General features: G+C 37.8%; 2 protein-coding genes across 2 annotated transcripts; one reads left to right on the top strand and one right to left on the bottom strand.

Annotated features, from left to right (window-relative positions):
• Positions 1-1088: 1088 nt before the first annotated feature.
• LOC121298540 (cortexin domain-containing 1-like) lies at positions 1089-4579 on the top strand. The gene is made up of 2 exons (XM_041225665.1): positions 1089-1675; positions 3394-4579. Exon 2 carries the CDS (start codon positions 3454-3456, stop codon positions 3631-3633), a length of 180 nt encoding a protein of 59 aa, XP_041081599.1. The 5' UTR covers positions 1089-1675; positions 3394-3453; the 3' UTR covers positions 3634-4579.
• Positions 4580-8375: 3796 nt separating this feature from the next.
• On the bottom strand, positions 8376-18328 carry LOC121298888 (fumarylacetoacetase-like). The gene is made up of 14 exons (XM_041226184.1): positions 18106-18328; positions 17328-17438; positions 16742-16863; positions 16517-16566; positions 15375-15465; positions 14837-14934; positions 14667-14719; positions 14425-14524; positions 11456-11586; positions 10938-11013; positions 10401-10447; positions 9955-10056; positions 9538-9655; positions 8376-8921 (listed from the first exon to the last, which is right to left on the bottom strand). Exons 1-14 carry the CDS (start codon positions 18184-18186, stop codon positions 8848-8850), a joined length of 1254 nt encoding a protein of 417 aa, XP_041082118.1. The 5' UTR covers positions 18187-18328; the 3' UTR covers positions 8376-8847.
• Between the last annotated feature and the right edge of the window lie 2293 nt (positions 18329-20621).

Genomic DNA, 20621 nt, shown 5'->3' with positions numbered 1-20621 from the left:
TGTAAAGTTCAGCTTTGAAAAGGTTTAGGGATTGAGCCAATTAACAGCTGTTGCCGGATCCAAATAACAGGACTATTCAACAGACTGCAGGGACTTTGTATTGTACCAAACTGTCACACGAAGCCAGTACTGAGCACCAGATGAGAATGAGTATATCTTTTAAATAGTGCACAACCATACATGAGTTCCTTCACAGCTTAGAGCACTTACAGAGATAGCACATATTACCTTATATAAATACACAGGTCACTCAGGTAAGAAGAAACGCTGGAAAAGCAAGAGAAAATATGCAACCTACAGTAAAATTATAATTATAATCATTTGGTAGGCTTAAATTATAAGAAGCATTTATTAGAATATAACAAGAAACAAAAGAGTGCAGCATTCTGTGGTATTTTTGATATAACATCAAGTTGCTTATTGTATTATGTGTCTGTGTCAAACACTGTGAATATTTTGTTAAATGGTTTTGACTTCTTGGTAGTTTTTGCAAGTACTCTATATGTACACAGTATTGATGTATTGATTATTTCGTCTGATATAGCTTAATCATTATTGCCCTGTGTAGAAGCTCAGCATTTGATTTTTTGCCTGGTATCCCTTAGTGTGTAGGGTTTAACCCCATCGGCAGACACTGTGCACTACCCACCAGCCATCAAACACCCTGAAGGAAGAACAAACAGTTTTCATTCTGTTTTGAGTTGATTCAAAGATAAAAGGCATCCTATTCAAGCTTTTGGTTGACCGATTGTAATTTCCTATTAAATTGCTAATGGCATTGCCAAGGTTACAGTTCCCGAGAACCGGGGATGAGCAGAACAAGAAAGATAGGCCTGGAGGACATTGCTTATTAGTGTGATGTATGTAAGGTAATACCAAAATGCTGACGCAGGTACAGTGCAAGTTCCCTGATTATTTAACACCAGATGCATGACAAAAGTGTTTCTCTCTTATTTAGGTTTGTGCTGTACTAGTTCAGTCTCTTTCAATATGGGTAAGGTAATAAACAGAGAAATAAAAACAGCATTCATAAACCTGAACTCACTTCTGTATTTAAACATGTTTTTTTTTTTTCTTACAGCCACTTTTGGTATTCCTTAAGCATTTCTCCACGAAAGAGGAAGAGTATTCTTCTATAACAGAACCAACTCTAAATTTAGAGAACCTTCACAAAGAGTCTTTAAATAGTGAAGGTATGACTTTGTGAATAGTGCCCAGTAATGCAATACTACTGTAAAATAAATAAAATTCACTGACAAAACATTTCAATTAGAAGTCTTTCCAAGCGTCCTTAGTTAGCACCCCATGTAATGAGCTTGCTTCACTGAATTCCTTCTGGTCTGGCTGGCCATGCAGTCATGCTTGCAGTGGACTTTTTTTCATCTCCATTGACTGTATTTAAAGTCTGGTGGATGAAACAGACTGACTGAAGGGTGTCTGAAACCAAGATTCAATGTCAAGTGGATTGTGGGCTTTGTTTGCACCCGGAGATTGTGTTATCTTGTCTGCTTCTCTCAAAGTACACATCTAGATTGCTGGTAACGGGGATAATGGCATTGGCTTGGCTGTCAGCTCAACCCTAGGAGAATCCTTCATTCTGGGGCAGGAGTGTGATATTTTAATATCCTCTCCTTATTCCCTCGGCACCCTGGCACTCTCCAAACTGCATGATCAGGTAATAAACCTTAAAAAGCCCTAATAAACATGGAAGGGTAATTTTACTGCTCTGAGTGACTGCGAAACAAGACCTTGATCTCATGGCCTCTTATCTAGTCAAATTAATTTAGCTAATAAAATGTACTGATCCTAATCTGATGATCTGCTGTTCCTGGCTCCTCTATGGGTTGTTTTGTTCTTTATTACGACAGTACAGCATAATAGGCTCAGTCATAATAAGTTTGGTAACAGCTTTGATATGGTTTATATATATATATAATGTCTGCAACAGATGACGGTCTTTAGAAAAAACTTTCATGCCTGGCATTTTTTCTTTTGTTCAGTTTTAAAAGTCGCAATGCTGCTTCAGCGCATGTGTCTTAATTACAGAGCCTGGCGAAGAACAGCATTGTTTACAGCCAAAGTGACGCTGATAGTTTTTCTTTTTATCGCTTTATTTCTGGGTGGAGTTTATAAAGTACCAAGATACAGCAGAGTGCTGGCTGGAACCACAGAGTGTCTGAGCCAATAACGATTAGATAGAGAGCAAGAGTGGAATCAATGGGCAGCGTGGCATCGCAATACATCAGCTAATGTAATTTAGGGGTGTACAAGCCTGCTTTATTGGTTTTACTGCTTGCAAGGTCCAGTATGTTGGACACTCTTTCTGAGAGATCACAGCTTATGCAGATGCTAGAGAAGTCAGCTTTATTGCTTTATAAACATGCTCTGTAATAATGAGGAAAACTATATTGAGGAGTTGAAAGCACCTTCTCTAAAACATCCTTTCAGTTGAAATTTATTCACATTAACACACATTAAAAAAGATTTAAATTCAGACGCTGCAGAGGATACTTAGTGGGCGATCTTATTTGCCGTAGCGTGATTGCTTACATGGCCAGATATGTGAGGTAAAGGGACTATATACTGGAAACATCTCTTAAACAGGTACAAGGAAAATATCTACAGATTCATTTGTATTAAGCTTAGGGCAAATCATTTTATATTTATTGGAAGATTTTTTTTTAAAGTTACTGATTCGGCAGACTATTTGATGTTTCTTATTTTTTTAAGTGCAGGTGTTATTATACGTTTAAGTTGCCATTCATTCATAAATCACAACACTTCATGTAATAAACCCATCAATTAATTATTCTGACATTTCCTTCTTGGACACAATCTCCTCTCTGTCTGGGTGACTTCTGCCTCTAGTGTTCTTGAAGACTACCTGACTCTGTGTACTTCAACCTGTTCTTTTTAGCATGTCTTATTTAAAATGAATCTTATTAGCTCTGTAATTCTCTTTTCGTTGGTGGAACATCTTTTAATTATTTGGGTATATACACATTATACTTCAGTTCAGAAAGACCACTCAAGAGTACCCCTTGCTTTCTGGTAGCTAATAACTGTATGTGTTTTAAACGCATCTCAATGGTTTAGCTCTAATTCCACCATCATTAAATTCCATAACATTCTCAAGCACTCTTTAGTTTAGCTGTTTGACCAGCAGCTCTGTTGAATTAGAGATCAAATTGCACAGGATTTTCTGTATTTGCAGGCACCAAGTTTTAGATCATTAAAATAGACCCCATTAACTCTTACACTTCTCACAGCATCACTTTGAAGGAGGTATGTTGTTGTTTTGGATGGAAGGAAGATGTTGCTGATGTAGAGTGTCAGCTGCATGCTGTGTATTATCAGCTTTTATCATTCTGCATCTCATCCTTTGTCTCTTAGATTGATCAGCAGGATGGTAGCAGTGGTAGCTAATAAGGCCAATGAAGACAGAGCAAAGCGATGGAGGACACCACACCAGAGCTCGCCTATGTCGACGTGGACAAAGGATTCACTTTAGCAGGACTGGTCTTTCTCTGCCTGTTCCTGATTGCCATGATTATCCGTTGTGCCAAAGTCATCATGGACCCCTACCGTGCCATCCCAACCTCCACGTGGGAGGAGCAGTACCTGGATGATTAGAGCGGCTGAGGCATCACCATGGAAACGGTTCCATTGGGGATTCTTTTGCTGAAACGTCGAACACTGTAGCGTGCTGCTGATGGAAAAGACTGAGTTTTGGTTTTTTTGCTTTTGTAAGGTAATGAGCCACAAAATTCCTTGCATCAACCTTCAATAAAAATACAAAAAAAAACCCAAAGCTTTCAAATTTGTTGAATAAAAACTGTGCTTGAACCTTTTAATAAAACTTGGGAAACACACGCCCGGCTCAACACACCTGTCAACCAAACAGAGCTTCCGTGTTGTCGAGCCCTTGCTGTGGACAGACTATCGCGCACTGAGAAAGCCATCATTGGTGTCTGTCAGTATGTATGGCTGCTTGTGATAGCAGTTAAACAGTCAAACATTATGCATTGAAATAAAAGTATCAGTGCATTTGATCAAAGGGACATTCTCTCCGGCAAGGCCTTATTTCAATAATAATAAATAAAGCCATTCATATTTACTAAAGCGTAGGGAAATCTAATTTGTATACAATTATTGGAACTAATGCTATAATTTATTGAGGGATTCTGGAACAGTATGTGTATTTGCAGAAAGTGTATTTACTAATGCAGACGTAGGTTTCCTGTGGCTGTTTTATGTGACATCAAAGGAAAAGGAGGCAGTGTCCCTTTTTAATATTACTGCTTGGATCCAGGCACATCACCACACAATCGACTTGCTGTACTACTGTAAAGATTCACCTTCTACGGCACAGGTTGAGTTCTCACTGTGGTTTAACTAAGTGTGCTACAAACACTCTACCTGTTTGTCTGGTTATGTTGCTGCCTCTAGTTTGATTAGATTCTTATTAATGTATTCTAAAGTGCATGTGAACAAGTGCCTCAGCTACAACCACAAAGATTGTCTTGAGTATTATTTTCATACTTTATATTGAATAGTGCACTGGAACAATAAAAATACAATAAATAACCACAGTGAATATATGGTATGGTTGGTTGATTTCTAAAGCTAAAATGTAGCAAACTTATTGTAATGTTCTTGATAAAGAAACATGTTGAATTGGATCTGCATATGTTCTATTCAGTTCAGATCAGTTAATGATCAGAGTGTGTGTGTGTGTGTGTGAGACAGTGTTGCAGCTTATACTGCATTGGAAAATATTTATAATGACACCTTGAAACAGAAAATGTCAAACTGAAAGGCTGTTTGGTCGAGAAAGTCCATGGTGGTTTAGGCATCTATAGACAAGCTACTTTGGACTCACTAGTGGATGGTGAAACAGCCTTCAATACAAAAAGTAGGTGCAAACATGCTTAACCTTTATCTGCTGGTCGTCTTCATTCATAGTTAAATTTAGTTTAATTTTACTTCTTCTGCATGTTACTATTTCATTTCTGACTACTTCAATATACATGTCTAACCATATGTTTCTTCCCTCTGGAGGAGTCCAATAATGCTTTCTTTTAATTTGTATTCCATGTCATCATAAAAGTATTCCGCTGGCCTCATTCATCTTTCCCATTCTTGAATTCTGTTATTAACTTATCCTTATTTATGTAGCTTTTTGCCAGAACAAATTGATCCCCTTGCATAGTAATGCTTTCTGTAAGGCTGTTAATGTCAAGTGTTCATGCGTTGCCCAGCTGTATGTAAAAAGTCTACTGATTCCAGTTACCACTGTGGATATTTGTTTACAGTTCATCACTATTAAGTGATACTGGAGACCTTCCTTCATCTTGTAAATTAGTAATGTTAAAAATCTTCAATTAACCTGCTAGAAAGCTGGTGGCATTTCAGGTTTTTAATGAAGGAAATATTACTGACCTTCTTGGCAAGTTCTTGAGTGACATGTGTTTTAATGAACATTTCTTAGACAGCAGTAAATTATGCTGTGAAGTATCATAAAATTGCAGCTGCACTTTTTCATTTTCTAAACATGCAGGATGATTTCTCTCCTTGTTTAAACCCCTTGTCATGATGAAGGATTGCCATGGCTGAGCTGAATCAGCTCTTTGAAGATTTAGTTCCATGAGAAATGTCGCTTTCTATCAAAATTGACTGTCGTTAGAAATAATCTTCTGTGTGGGGAGCAGGAAAAAAAAAAAAAAAAGTATTTCTACTGCATCACTGTTGCAAAGGTTCATAAGTATTCTTCTACAGGAGTCCCGTTGCCAGTAAGAAGTAAAACAAACACAATAATAACCTTTCCACTGCAGTTCATTCAGCGATGCAGTCTGTACATTAGGTTCTGTTTACATTTTAATTCTAACCTGGTATAGAACCACATTAACTTGTCACTGCACCCGGCATACTACTGTATTTCAAACACAGAAACATGAATATATGTGCCTAGGTGGCAATTGATTTTCTGTATTTTCAATCACAGTAACCAACCCTTTGGAAAGAACCAAATCTTTTTGGTTACCACACAATAAGATGTTCCCAAAATGGACAGTAGCTTTGGCTTCCCAATTTATTTCTATTAAACTTCCAATCTCAATATTTTCAGTATGAAAATCTTTTGTTTTGTTTAACAATACAAGAGCGTCTTAGCCTCTCAGACCGTCTCTGCAGGGAAGACCTGCTTTGGGTGGGACCGATCGTTCAGTCTCCATGCTCATCCATTGCTGAAAGATGGAAACATTATTCCTGTATTGCATGTGTGTGTTTGTGAACAATACATCAAGGTAACTTTTACTCTACAACCATGAATTTCTGTCAGGTGACTCTAACGTCTTCATTCTGGACTGCTTTAAAAAGAGCTCAAATACTCTGCTACTTCTATTCCCAGTCTCGGCACTAAGCACCTCATCTTCCAGTCTAATGGTCACTTATGCTAATTGCTTTGTCATTTATTTGGTGAGCCGTTAAGGATTATACATTATACACACATACTCTTCTCTTCTTGGCAATGCAATGGTTTTTGTGTGTAATGCAATTCAAAAGCTCCCCTCTATTAGGAAGCCAAAACAAGTCAAATACAAGCACTTCAGGTTTTAGTGTTTCATGTGAACGTGTCCCCCGGCAACGACACCAAGTACACAGACTTTAAGGCTGCTTTTTACATCTGAGCTCTCTAGATAACCGGATGTTTTTTCATTTAATAATGAGTTCCCTTTGGAGTGTTTTTATGTAGTGTTTTTTACACATGATGAACACCACAGATATTCAGTTTTAAAGAAACCACGAGGCTACAGTACATGAAGCTCACTCCTTATAACACAAAACCAGCTCTGTTTGCCATGTGCAGAATCGGTGTCCTCACATCTCACTATTGCTTTTTCAATGCTAGGTGAGTATGTCACATCACCATGGCGACTCTGCTTTATATTATAATGTGGGAAGCCTTTAGCTACTGAATGCAGATTCAATAAAGCACCCCCTTTCTAAAGACCATTTCGTGAGTATTTCTTATTAGATTTCCTTTTAAGATTAACATTAAAAAAAGAACAATCTATATACATATAACAGAGAAAAATTACAAGACTTCATTCTGACCACTTCCTCAATCATGATTGCATCTGATCTAACTAATATCCCATATGACAAAAGCAGTGCAGCTAACTCAATTATGGTCCGGTTCAATATAAATGTAATTGTGCAAATTAGGTCTCATCAACAATTATCTAATATGTATATTTTCTTACTTTGTTAACTAAATAGTAACTTTTAAAACAGCAGTTTGCATTAAGCTGCTGCTTCACCCTTATAACTTGCATGTTGTAACAGTTTAGTCTAATTTCTTAGCAATTGCTTTAAGGGTTAAAATAAATGATCGCTCCAATGCACCACTTTCCTTTAATTTAATGCCGGAGCTGCACTGTGTGTTTTCTAAGATTGCTTCAATTGATGTGTTCCCGCAGGCCTCCACATCATCAGATTCATGTCAGACCAAAATGGGACATTTCAGATATCTCTTGCAGTCCTGGGAAAGCACATGGAAGATAAATGCCTCTGTCAGTGCAATGAATCAGGATCTCTTGTCAATCAGGAATCTGAATGAACACTGAAACTCACAACTGCAGGTTATATATTGATTAGTTATTTCATTGCAAAAGGCACGTTGGTAGGGATCCCTTATGAAAGTGTTCCATTGTGAAAACACAGCAAAGGGAAATAAAGCAAAGTGAAAGCATGGTAAAGCATGGGTAAGCATGGTAAAGCACAATGAGGTGTGGAGAAGCATAATAATAAACATGGCAAACCAAGGTAAACTATCGGAAAAGCAGATGTACGATGCATAAATACTGTGGTGCAAGGGATTACACACTTGCCCCTCCCCTCTAGTTCATTCAAACTGTCCAAAAACTAGGTCCGTCTAAGCTCCATTTGACCATATTAAAATAAGTCCTGTTGGCAGTCTTGTGTAGCAAAGATGTGCTTCAGAATAACAATCACAATTTAACTTAGCTTTGCTATGTGTTGAGTCCCCATTTATAAAAAGGCAGTGAAACAACTATATGGCAAAGCTAGGAGTTTCAAATCGTTTTATAGCAGATCATTACTGGACTGTATAATACAACTAAAAAAAAAAAAACACACCACACGTGATCACCCATGTTCTCCAGATGACAAATGTCCAACTGCTGTAAGTATCCTCATTGTCCAGCAGGGGGCAGTGGCTAATTAGTGTTCAGCAGCGGTGTCAAAAGGATTATGTTGTAATGCAGATCCTAGATCTAAATACGATTTGGTTATGTTATTTGCTTAAAATTTACACAAATACCAACAAAGCACTGAAGCCAAAACAGAAGGAATAAATATGATGTGTTTATTCATTATGCAAAACAAAAAGGGTTACAGTAACTAGCCTATGAAAACAATCAAATTAAAAGCTTCATCTGATAAACAGAGTGGAGTGAATTGACACAACTAGAAATAATTCATGAACCCAATTATTTAAACGAGGAATGTAACCAGGGGTTTAGAACAAATTATCATTTACTGAGCTAACATGATTTTGATTGTACAAATATACTATATTAATACAGTACAGTAGATTAAAAAAATGAATTAGAATGTGTAAACCCTGAAGAATCATACAGTTACTGTAAATAACTGGTAGGGTTTTGTTACTGACACACTTCAATTAAAAGTTCTCTTGTAATTAAAATGTTAAACTTAATATACATAACACTGCTTCTGGTAACCAAAATGTGGGGAAAAAAGGACAACTCCAGTACAGTATGTGTTCTTAAGGAATGATTATTTTGAAGGGTGCTGCTCTTATTATTCCAACGCTGGAAGAACTTTTCCTCTGCATTGGCCGAATCCTACACGGTAGCCTTTACCCTGGCAGTAACCTAGAATACAGAAAGTACAGCACAGCCTGTGTTAACTGCACAGCACATTCGACCGGCTTTATAATTACTGTCATCAATAAGGTTTTTTATTTTACTGTAAACGTTCAATTGAACTCTTTCCGAATCCTACATTTTGATGTGACTCGTTAGCTTCAACCACCAAGTCAATCCCCAGTTACGATTTGCGTGATTTTTGCAAAGCAGCGGACGCCAGCGTGCTGTGACAAACTGGTAGCCGTTTCTCTGGAGAGATGAGCAGGATACCTGCTCCAGACAACGCAGAACTGCCCGTCTCCGACAGCTCCAACCAGACAAAGATTTTTTCACATAGTTTCTGATTGTAACTGATGACTAGCAGATTGAAACCTTGCCGTTGTATACAATACATTTATTCAGCACTGCCTTGGTTTTCTCCTGCCCTACAACATTAAAATGAAGAGGAGAATTGGTTTGGATTTATCGAGGGTTAGGTTACTATTTCGAGCAACATAACCAGAAATCTATTTTAGCTTTTGGATAAAGGCAACTCCAATTCAGTATTTACTCCAATCTTTGCAAAGCTTGAACAGTAGCGGTTCAAATGAATGATCACGTATGCACAGTTTCTAAAGCATACCTGTCATGATAACCTCATCCCCATCTTGCAGAAACTTGCGGGTATGTCCATCCCCAAGATCAATAGTTTTCGTTCCCTTCCATGACAGCTCTAACATTGAGCCAAAACTTTCTTCATCCTGTAAAAGACCCATTTCAATACTGTTTTCCAAATCCTGGCTAGACACCAAAACAAGAAAGAGGGTGTACGGAGCTGTAAGATTATAGATTACCACTGAAGCTAGTATCTGACACTATCAATCTAACCAAAGGAGCAGGTGCCCAAATACTGGGCGATTGTATGAAATCATCTGGCCACCTTCAGATCACCTGAGGAATCAGTGCATGGTCTGATTGATCATCTTAAGGAGACAAAGCTACTTCTGTATGAACCTCAACTACAATAATGCAAGAAGAAATGCATTGCTAGGATACTCACAGGTCCACTGATTGTCCCAGAGGCCAGAAGATCACCAGGTCTGACATTGCAGCCACTCACAGTGTGGTGTGCGAGCTGCTGCTTCATTGTCCAGTACATATACTGAGGAGAGAGTGAAACATTAGAGCACATGAATGATGATGGTTTCAGCCAATATCAGCTGAATATAATCTCCAGAATCTCTGTGTCTCTGTGCTTCCCCGACTACATTCTGGACTCTGCTGATAAGCACTAAAACTAAGTGGGTTCACAGAAATCAAATTAGCAGAATCCAGTCGGGTTTATTATTAAGGGCCTTTCTTTGCCAATATGCCATTGATCTCAGAGTGGAGATTAATTAACATCAATGTCCGATTAGGTTTTATTGTTGGCAAGAGAGAAAGGATGATCATTTATCAAGTCAGTCTTTTTTTTTTTGATAAAACATAATGACAAAGCACACTTACTTTGAAGTTTGACTTGCTTATAATAGATGGTTCCTTCATCGTTTCTCCTATCAAACGCAATTAAAACAAGTGTTTACAATTCATAAAAAAATTTAAAAAGTCAATGATAATCGTAATGGCGTTACCTGGTGTTATTAGTAACCCAATACAGCATGTTGACTGCAAACGTTGAATTTCATTTCAAACGTACATCAAAAGGTGCCTTCGCTCTTTAAGGGTCTGGTTTGTCAGCTTCAAGTTTATTGAAATTTCTTCCATGTTTGCGGTTATTGCCAGTCCTCAGATATAAACGAGACATTGGCAATGCAGTGGTTCTGTGCTATATAAAAGGAAGATGCCAGTTGCATCGTTGTACATATTTTTACTCAGACATTTATTTACAAAGTGTAGCTTTGAAAATGTGTGCTGTCAGATTGTTTCATACTTCAAATCTGGAAGACAATAGCAGCTTTTCAGCAGTCTCTCTCACGCATGGCAAGCTTCCATTAAGCATGCACATGTCTCAGAGTTTATTGAGTAATTCTCCAATCACAGTACCTTTCACAGAGACAAAGAGATTAATGTCAAAGGTGTAGGGATCGTCGTGGCAGAGATAGGGCAGCGGCGTGGGGTCCTACAAAAGCAAAGAGAACAGCATGAAAGGCAGCCAGAGCTGATGAGCAAGAAAGCAAATCAACTTTTTTGTTTTTAATGCAGCTACATACATTTTCCTTGTCCACAATTACTTGGTGATGCTATAATTATATGATTCTATAATTATATGTAGCTATTGGAGTTACGAGAATAAATTGAATCATTTAAAATATGCTTTAAGAATCAGAGTTGTGGTTAAAATTACTCAATATAATAAAATGCAATATAAGAATACATAAAAGTACAACAGATTCTTAATAAAACTATAATCTTAATAAAATCCACAAATACCTTAAAGGTCAATTGTAGATCTCAACTGAAATGCATCTCATTTGAAATTTACAGTAAACCACCATGCGTTTACTTGCTATGGTACCTGTTCAAGCAGATATACTTTTAAAGCAATGTTCTTCAGGGTTCACCTGGACTGAATTTGGTTGCGCAAAAGGTATGAGGGCCTCCATTGGCACGACCCACGGCGAGATGGTGGTTCCAAAGCTCTTTCCTAGGAAAGGTCCAAGTGGAACATATTCCCATTTCTGGATATCCCGAGCTGAAACACAACAAATGTAGCAGTTCAGGTTCTTCCGAGCTTTGTACTGTTGTCAAGACAACACACTGCAACAACGCATTTCAGCACTTTCCTCGACAGAATCCCAAATCAGCCCAAACGTATGACATGCTAAAATACACAAAGTGAGCTGTACAGTGGTAGCCCAAAGCAGCTATTCACCTGTCGACCAGGTTCAGAATGATCTTACCCACGGATAAAATACATGCTATGGTGCAGCTACCGTCATCATCACTGTTTTAGTCACTTTTTAAAGGCTGTTATAATACAGCAGCACCCTAATTCTGATTGAATCCTAGTCTAAGATTCAGAGTTAAAGCCAGGACAGGCCTTGCATTTAAAATAAACCTGGCCCAATGCCCTTTACAGTATGTCCAAAAAAAAAAAAAAAAGTGCTTATTGTTTAAATTGTATCGAGACTGTAAAATTTAGATGTCTCATTTTGCTCGTGTTACTAATCATTATTTACCTAATTCTGATTGAATCCTAGTCTAAGATTCAGAGTTAAAGCCAGGACAGGCCTCGAATTTGCTGATCATTATTGGTTTTTTTTTGTTTTTGTTTTTTAATCTCAAACAATCTAATTATTAATCCTGTCATTTTCACACAGGCAGCTGCTTTTACTGAAACTGTACAGAACCGGCTCATTACCTAAATATTTCAGTTTATATCTGTAAAATGTAAATTGTTTTTTAAAATTGAAAAAGTAATGTATCTCATGAGCCGTCAAGTCATCTTACAGGTTTTAGGTTTTCATACACTGAATCTGAAATGACAAATCAGATGTCCTGGAATAAACTTGTGGAAAAAAAAAAACAAAAAAAAAACACACACACACACACACACATATACATTGATTATCTCCTGTACGCTTAAAAACAGAGCGAGTGTTTTGGGGGGGTATTTATACTTTTTATACAGCCTGCTCTATTACTTTTAAATCCTGCCATTTGAACGGGCATGAACAATAAACGGACATCAGAGCTTAACTTCAAACCATGCACAGTTTTCATGTGCTCTGACACAATGCACAGTGGCAGGACTAATGAAGTGCAGCCCATTCAAAGCTGGTCATGAAAAACAAAGCTGTGGTATTTTTGTGCGATCGCACTGCGGCAGTCTCGCCACAGGTAAATACAGGCTGTGACTACCACTGTGCCACCTGACTTACAAATGAGAGCCCAGGAGGACTGATTTACACACCAACGTTCTTACTGAGAAAATACAAAGTTTAATAAAAGTGTCATGTTTAACAAGGAGACTTCTTGAATGTCGAGCACTGATGGATATGAAGGTGCTCTCAAAAAACTTCAGACTACATTATGAAATAAACAATTATGTTGCAGTTAAAAAAAAATATGACTAATGAATGCATTTAGTACAAAAACATAGCGTATTTAAAGCACTAATATTGTACTACCTAATGTAACCTTTAGGTTAGACTGTGCAAGAAGAGCTATTTGAAATCAACCAATAGGATTTCTATGTGATCCAAGTTAGTCATTTAGTTGGAAAATTCATTTAAGGACTTGGGCTAAAAAGAACCATCTTGACGTATTTTGAGTTTATTTCTTGGTTGTCAAAAGCTCCATTCTACTGTCGGCATACATTTGCATTAAACAGAGAAATGCACAATGACATTGTACCAAGAAGCATTTAGAAAATAAATGAATAAATAAATAAGAAAGAAAGAAATAAAGATGACTGGGTTACTTTAGAACTTCACCAGCATTGAAGTTCATGAAGAATAACAGCAGCTGCTATTTTCGACTGGGGTGTACAAAATGAAAACCTACTGCAGGCAAATGAACATCAGTGACAGTGTGCCAAGACAAAGTGCAGCTGTTACAAAGCCTCCCTTGAAATAAAACAAATAGTGTAAAGACAGAGAAAAGAAATACAGCAGCACTGAGTTACCCTCCTAACAAAACACACCAGGAGTGAAACGTCCACTAGAGGCTCAAGTGCATACTGGCACTGACAAAGCTTTATACAGCCATGGACTTTGTGAACATCCACACTCACAGGTAACTCTGAAGGCATCATGCGTGATAATTGTCGAATGATTTCTTGTCAAAATATATAAATACCACAAGCTACTTGGGAGATGTCCGATAAGATGTCAATAATATAGCAGAAATATACATGTACTGTGTGTGCTGGAGAGATGCCTGAATAATAATGTAGTATACCACGAGTCTAGGGTAGCAGCCAAATGCCATGTGTCCTGGCACTACACAAATACAATGCCACAATTGGTGGGTCAGCTTTACATTAACACTCATTATCTGTATGACCTTTGGGAGCTGCTAATTCACAGGCCAATTGGTGCCAACTATGGTGGTTTTCCAGGGTTGGCATCTCGTGTCCAGTGGTCCTCAGAGTAAAATTCACTTTAGCTCAGAATATCTGCTTGAAAATCGCTTTTAAAATGCTTGAAAGGGCAAATCTCCTACGACTGGATTCTCAAAGCAATTTACTCCAAATTGATTTTTTTTTTTCCCATGTATTTTCCAAAAGGAATACAAATACATCTTGCAATCTCCAACTTCAAATGTCAAGTTGTTTTTTCTTGGTTTGGGGACTGTAGTGGATGAGATTTTCCTTTCTCAAAAAATGTGCTAATGACAATAAGGAGTAAATAGCTTTGAGAATACATAGTAGCTTGTAGTCTTATAGCAGAACATTGGCCATACAGAAGGACATTGACAGAAGGAAATGTATACTTACTGTAGAAGCATTCAAAACAAAAATGAAAATAAAAAAGTTACAGTGAAAATTCATGTTTTTTATTAGTGACTTCAACAAAAATGTCCTCACCACTCCAATCGTTCATTAGGACCATTCCAAAGATGTGTTCGTGAGCTTTGTGTATTGGGATCGGCTCTCCTAGTTTGTTGCCTGGACCTACAAAAAACGCCTGGGACAGAAGGCAACGTTAACCTGTTAATATAATTTCAACATTTGGGGTGGAGTTAAGACACAAACTCTGCCAGTGGCCCAAAGAAGCTGAAAGTTTATTTTTATTAATATTCATTTTTCTAGCGGAAGAATTAAGTTACCATTTCTAGTTCAATATCCAGCAGTTTGCAGCTGCCATAAACAGGAGGTTTGGCTGTGAATGAAAAACAAAATGGCACACACTCAGTACAAACATGATGAAAGAACGCTGAAGTAGAACACAGGCAGATTTGAAAAAGGATTTATTTCATTTGAAATGCGAGACTCTTACTTTCATCTGGTCTGACCTGACCCATAGGCCTCCTGAGGGGGGTGCCTGACACCACCACTGACGAGGCCCTTCCATGGTACCCAACCGGCAGATGCAACCTGCAACAAGACAACGCTATTTATAAACTGATACAAGTACTCTTAAACTGTTAAACTTTGTAAAAGAGGTCACAGAAATAGATTCTCAAAAACCTTCCTGAACGTCATGTTTTAAATGACCTTTGAAATACTTTCTTACCGTACCTCTAACTGGGTTAACACCATTCTTATTTTTGTTTTTCAGTCTATTTTCACTTTCACTCAAGCAAAGCCCATTTCATCTGTCATAAACACTAAAAGTTCACTTCCTGTGTTACAGGCAAAAAGACCTGGTTTAAGTCTTAACACTTGTGTTCTATTCTGCCCAGAGTTAACTCAGGTAGGTCAGAGTCAGGAGGGGTCCTATAGCCTGTAACACAAGAAGTCTGGTTTACTTTTTATCAAAACTAGCCCTCTCAAAATGAAAAACTAAACCATCAATCAACTCCACTGCTCCTTACCAGTTTGGCATCAATGCATTTTCTTTTCCCCTGAACATGATTCCAACATTAGTAGCATGATCCCGGGAAGAATAGAAATCAGTGTAATCACCTAACAGGAGAGAGAAACATGTATTAAACTTGCCCTGACTTTCTAGATTACAAAGAACTAAAAACACTATTTGTGTGTGTATGTACAGTTACCTAAATTACTGACTGACTATTTGTAATTCCCTAAACATTTAACAAATATCTAGTCTATTTACGTTGCATACAGAAACTGGTTTGGTTATTTTCCGACAATGCTGTTGGGTAATATAAAGACAGTAGATTTTGTATCATACCCAGTGAAATACAGTACAAGAATACAAGCTTTAGTCTGGTAGTGCATGCTGCCCTCATGTGTCACATTTTCTTATAAGAATATGTATAAGAAGCTGTGCACTGACAGCACTACCCAGATCCCTCTGGGATTATGCTGAAGTATATGAAACAGAATTCTGCATAACCACTGTGCTCACCAAAGATACTGATGGAAAAGTCTGAATAAAAGGGGTTCTACTCTACACATGCTGGTGAATGTGTTTAATGGGGCAATGTCTGTATTTGAGCAGGATCTATAATTACTGCAGAAGACACTGTGTTCACGACACACATCTGGCTTGACTAGACCAGGCAGCAGCTTGCTCTGGGTTCAAGGGCCACCCCTCCTCCTATGTGGCGCATTCATTAAAATAGCATTGAGCCTATTAGTTGTCAGTAAAGTTTTATCTTATTTGCAACGCTGCTGTAAAACATCCCACATCAGAGCCTTGTATTTTCTACTGAATACATTCTAAAACCGTAGAAAGGATCCACTCTGTTGTATTCTGTCATGTTCAGAATGATGTACAACGCACTCTTCTGATGCTCGTCTCTGTTGGGTCTCTGCGAGTGGTCAGTATCAGCTCGGCAGACAAATCACACAGCATTTAAGCACAATTCTGCTCTCAGAGACTAAAGCTCGATTATGCACAGAGACTCGTCTTCTTCACCTCAAGTGTGGGTAGTCCTTTCAGTTGAGAGCCGGGGATCAGTACAGACAGCTCTGCAGCAGATATCCCAGCTAAAGAGCAGACATTGTGCTCTGCTGTCAATCCGGGAAGCACTCTGGAGGCACTTACCAATTTCAGCTGGGAGATGCATCTCAGCTAAACTCAGATGTACAAATGCCCTGAAAGAAGAAACAAGCCAGATGCAAGCTGTCAAATGCAGACCTTATAATGTGAGCAGTCCTGATTTTCCTGCAGCATCTGGATGCACAATTCAGTATTATTAGAGCAGGCAGGAAGTGCCTGCCAGCATGTTTAAAGCTGAGTGCAATAGGAACAGCCATGAGGACGACGTACCTGCTTCTCAGACCCACATCCTCTCGAAGAGTCGTCTCGTTTGCGGAGAGCAGTTTTTGAAGAACTGTTCTAGCCTCTTTCCAGGCTTTGTGACCCAGGCCCATGAAAGCATTAAGGGTTGGCTAGGAAACAAACAAAATATAAATGTAGGCACACCACTGTACATATTAGTTTACACTCGACTTGCAGTTCCTTTCATTTTATGATTGAGCATAGCCACAGGATGGAGTTGCTGCTTCCAAATTATTTTTTTTTTTCTAGTACACCCTTAAATGAAATTATAAATGTGTACAGAAACACTAATACAAGTAATAACAGACATGTGCTAGACAACAGGGAAAAATCATCTGCCATTTAGAATGCCTAACATGTACGAATAGCTCTTATTGCCATCTAACGGCCAAATATTGTAATTACACTTTCAAGAAGTGATATTTTTAATAAAACAAAAGCCATCCAGTGGCTAAGTTGGAGTTTATTTTCCTCTCACTTAAATGTCTGTCTGTCATTTAATAGTTGCCCTAGACTGACATATTATAAAAAAAAGGCAGGATTTAGTTTCCTACCATTACAAGATTTGAATTACCTGGTCAAAGACATCTTGGTGCTTGGAAAGCACTGGTCCACTGAAAAGATGTTTGATTACACCGAGGTCCAATATCTGATCTCCTATGGCAACTCCTATTCTGTGCCTGGGCTGAAACAAAGCATTCATACACAGGCATGGGAAAACTGGGCGGGTTTGAGAAGGGGAAAGCATTCATATTCACGAACTTTATTTATGTATGTATTTATTTATTTTACAGTTTTAAAAATGGCACTGGAAAGACTTGACTAATCCCCCATAGGAGTGACCTAGCAATAATGTATCTACAGAATAATCGCTTTTTTTAATGAAATGCCTTTAGGTACCTAATCAATAACTAATTGATCTACTTATGGATTAAACTGTAGTTGTTTGTAAATGCTCCCGGAGGAGGTAAACATAGAGGCAAACACAGACTCCATTGTAAAAGTTTCAAAGGGCACTGCACATGTGATTGCGCCATGACCTACTTACACACACACACACCAAGCAATAGACCATACACTTTTGAAAATAATAGCATACACATCATGCACCGTGCCGACCAGAGGTGCTCAATACGGCTATAGACCCACCCCTCCATATACCAATTCATTCATACTCGCTACTTCAGATACTGACGGTAAACTTCACAACAACTAGGTACCGACTCGTTTGGAAAAAATATGCCAACAATCCCTAAAACCATCCTTTTACTATTCCAATACATCTGCGTAACTGTTTCAAGCTTTGCATGGAATGCATACAGAGTAGAACAAATCAAAAAGACGATACTTACATTGTCCGGGGTAGAAAATATACCGTAAGGAAGATTGTGAATGGGGAAATCAGAACTTTCTTCAACTTTAATGAAAGACATGTTGTAACAGCAGAATCTTACAGGGTGAATTTTCAGCAAAAGCAGCACTAACACTAAACACTCCCAATGTTCATAACTGCAGCCATCCGACTGCCACCGCCTCTAACTGCAAGCAGGGTGCCCAATGAGAAGTGAGGCCTGCATCCCTCCCCTCTCTCTCAGATCTCCTCTCTGCACAACAGAACTTCGTCACTAATTAGTGCCAGCTTTCTGCATGACTCAGCAACCTGGTGCTACACATTTTTTAAATAAATTGTGCATTTTATAGATTTTCAAAAAAAATACAAATAAAATAATAAATAATTAAAACAGCGAAGCTTTTTGAAAAATGAACGTTGAAATGTGAAACACCTCAAAATGTTAAAACATTCCTCTTAAATGCTGTCCATGCACTTTACTTTTGTTTATGGTGTAAATAATTGAGCGAGATTCACACCAACATGCATTAAAACTACTGCCCTTTTTACTATATTTTATTTTACACAAATAAAGCAACTCTTACTGTTGCAAAACCTGGTCAATCTGAGGAGCCAGAAGGATATTAGAGAAAGAAATTAATTTTTTTTTTTTTTTTTTGTGAACCAGTTCCAGAAGTTACTTGATTCATTTGGATTCAGCAGTTTCTGGAGGGCTGTGCTGTATTGACAGGTAGTTTGATGTACAATTCTGGTCTAATCACTAGAATGTAGGATGGAAATAAACCAGAACTGCTTGGTTTGCTGTAACATCCAAATAACCTTTGGTACAAATTAATCAAATTTCATTGCATAATTTATAGAAGTGACACATGACAGGGAAATAATGCATCAAGTCCTAGCTGGAGTCCAACACATACTATATAAAAATGATATGCAAAGCTAATATAGAGAACACAATAAGAATGCTAGTTTCTCAGAACTCCGGGCAGTAGGAAAACTCCCTTGCTGCAGTTGATTAGCCTGAACATGTGAGAAGAGTTCTTGCATTCCTCCTGGCACATCTGCTGTAGCTCAGTATCTGTGGTTGGGTGTGTTGTTATCCTTCTCCCAAGCATATCAGAGGCACGTGATAGGCATGTGGTCTGGTGACAGCCTGTATTTGTGACAACCCCTTTCAAAAACAATTTTGAATAGTAACTGAGATCCGAGGAAATAGCAAATTATAAACAAGATTAAATCTACAATGGCTGGTTTAGCATCTTCTTTGTTCCCATTAAACTTTACAGCCAAAGGCATCATCATCCAGTAAAAAGCATAGTCCCTTACATCCAACCTAAAATTATATGCATGGTCCCTGCTGGTCTACATTGTTAAAAATCTTTATGTTCAACGTGTATGCAGCAACCCGTTTCATCTCTACCATTTTAAATTCCTCAGATTTCTCCTTCATATGAATTTTTAGTTTGTTGTTATGCTCCTTGCCTTGTGCTGCATCTCATGTTCACACATACACACCTTCACAAAATGGATCAAACATTTATTACTTTCATATCAAAGGCTGGAAAAATGCACAATATACTCCATCAAAGAGGAGCTCTGAAGCACTTCTGGAAGTTACACAGGATCCACTTGACAGGTCTCCATTCCCTGGATGGGGTTCAAATGAAAATAAAAATTGTGTATAGTATTTGTCGCTTTATTCAATAACTGAACAAGAATCCGCAACATTTGTCCAAGTATAAAAAAAACTAAATAATAATAATAATATCCAAAATGTCAAGTTGGCTAGAGTCAAAATGTAACATTTGTTATATTTCGTAGTTTATTTACTTCTACTGTACTACTCTAAAAATGAAATGTCTGGCTCTCCTCTCCCTATATCTAATCATACAAATATAAGACAAAGTAGTTCTAAATGATGATTATCAACAAACCCAACGCGCTGTCTAAAATTACAGTTCTTGAGTCAATGAATAATTTTGCATTTTAATCCTTGTTTACATACATGGTTATTACTCACTCATTTTTACAGTAATTACATTTTCTTCATTAACTTATGCCAGTTAATCGAAACACCAACCTGTCCATGTGCTTTCAAGATCACACATTATTCATCATACTGTGAAGTGGTCAAACCTAGACCTAAATCAAAGCAAGGTTTATGGCACTGCCATAGCTGTACTTTAGAATGAATATGGCACAGCCATAACCGATTTCATACAGTTCTTCGTTTAAATTCCCTCCAATAAATTGCAGTACCTGATTTCTTAAGCATTTTCAGTTTGAACTTAAATCTACTGTATAGAGAACATACAAAATACAGTATTTCCCATCAAACCCACACATCCTTTTCATGCATACAATTCTATTGCTATCGAAGCTTTTAGGCTTACATACATTTAAAAAAAAAAAAAAAAAAAAAAAAAGCAGAATAGTCTTGTCTCCAACCCAACCCATTTCCATGAAGCACAGAAATAAGTGAACAGCGCAAAGAACTTCTGGCAGACAAAACTAGGG

This window comes from Polyodon spathula, chromosome 24, assembly GCF_017654505.1.
Source record: "Polyodon spathula isolate WHYD16114869_AA chromosome 24, ASM1765450v1, whole genome shotgun sequence".
NCBI lineage: Eukaryota > Metazoa > Chordata > Actinopteri > Acipenseriformes > Polyodontidae > Polyodon > Polyodon spathula.
The sequence above is the reverse complement of the archived record's forward strand: the minus strand, read 5'-3'. Positions and strand labels throughout refer to the sequence as shown.

Bases quoted from the DNA above. Each gene is read 5' to 3' on its own strand.
- LOC121298888 (XM_041226184.1), bottom strand. From the start codon at position 18,186: ATGTCTTTCATTAAAGTTGAAGAAAGTTCTGATTTCCCCATTCACAAT. The intron at 16,864-17,327 runs GTAATTCAAATC...TTTGTTTCCTAG, and splicing joins ACCAAGATGTCTTTGACCAG to CCAACCCTTAATGCTTTCAT. The intron at 14,720-14,836 runs GTAAGAGTCTCG...TTTCATTCACAG, and splicing joins TCAGGTCAGACCAGATGAAA to CCAAACCTCCTGTTTATGGC.
- LOC121298540 (XM_041225665.1), top strand. From the start codon at position 3,454: ATGGAGGACACCACACCAGAGCTCGCCTATGTCGACGTGGACAAAGGA.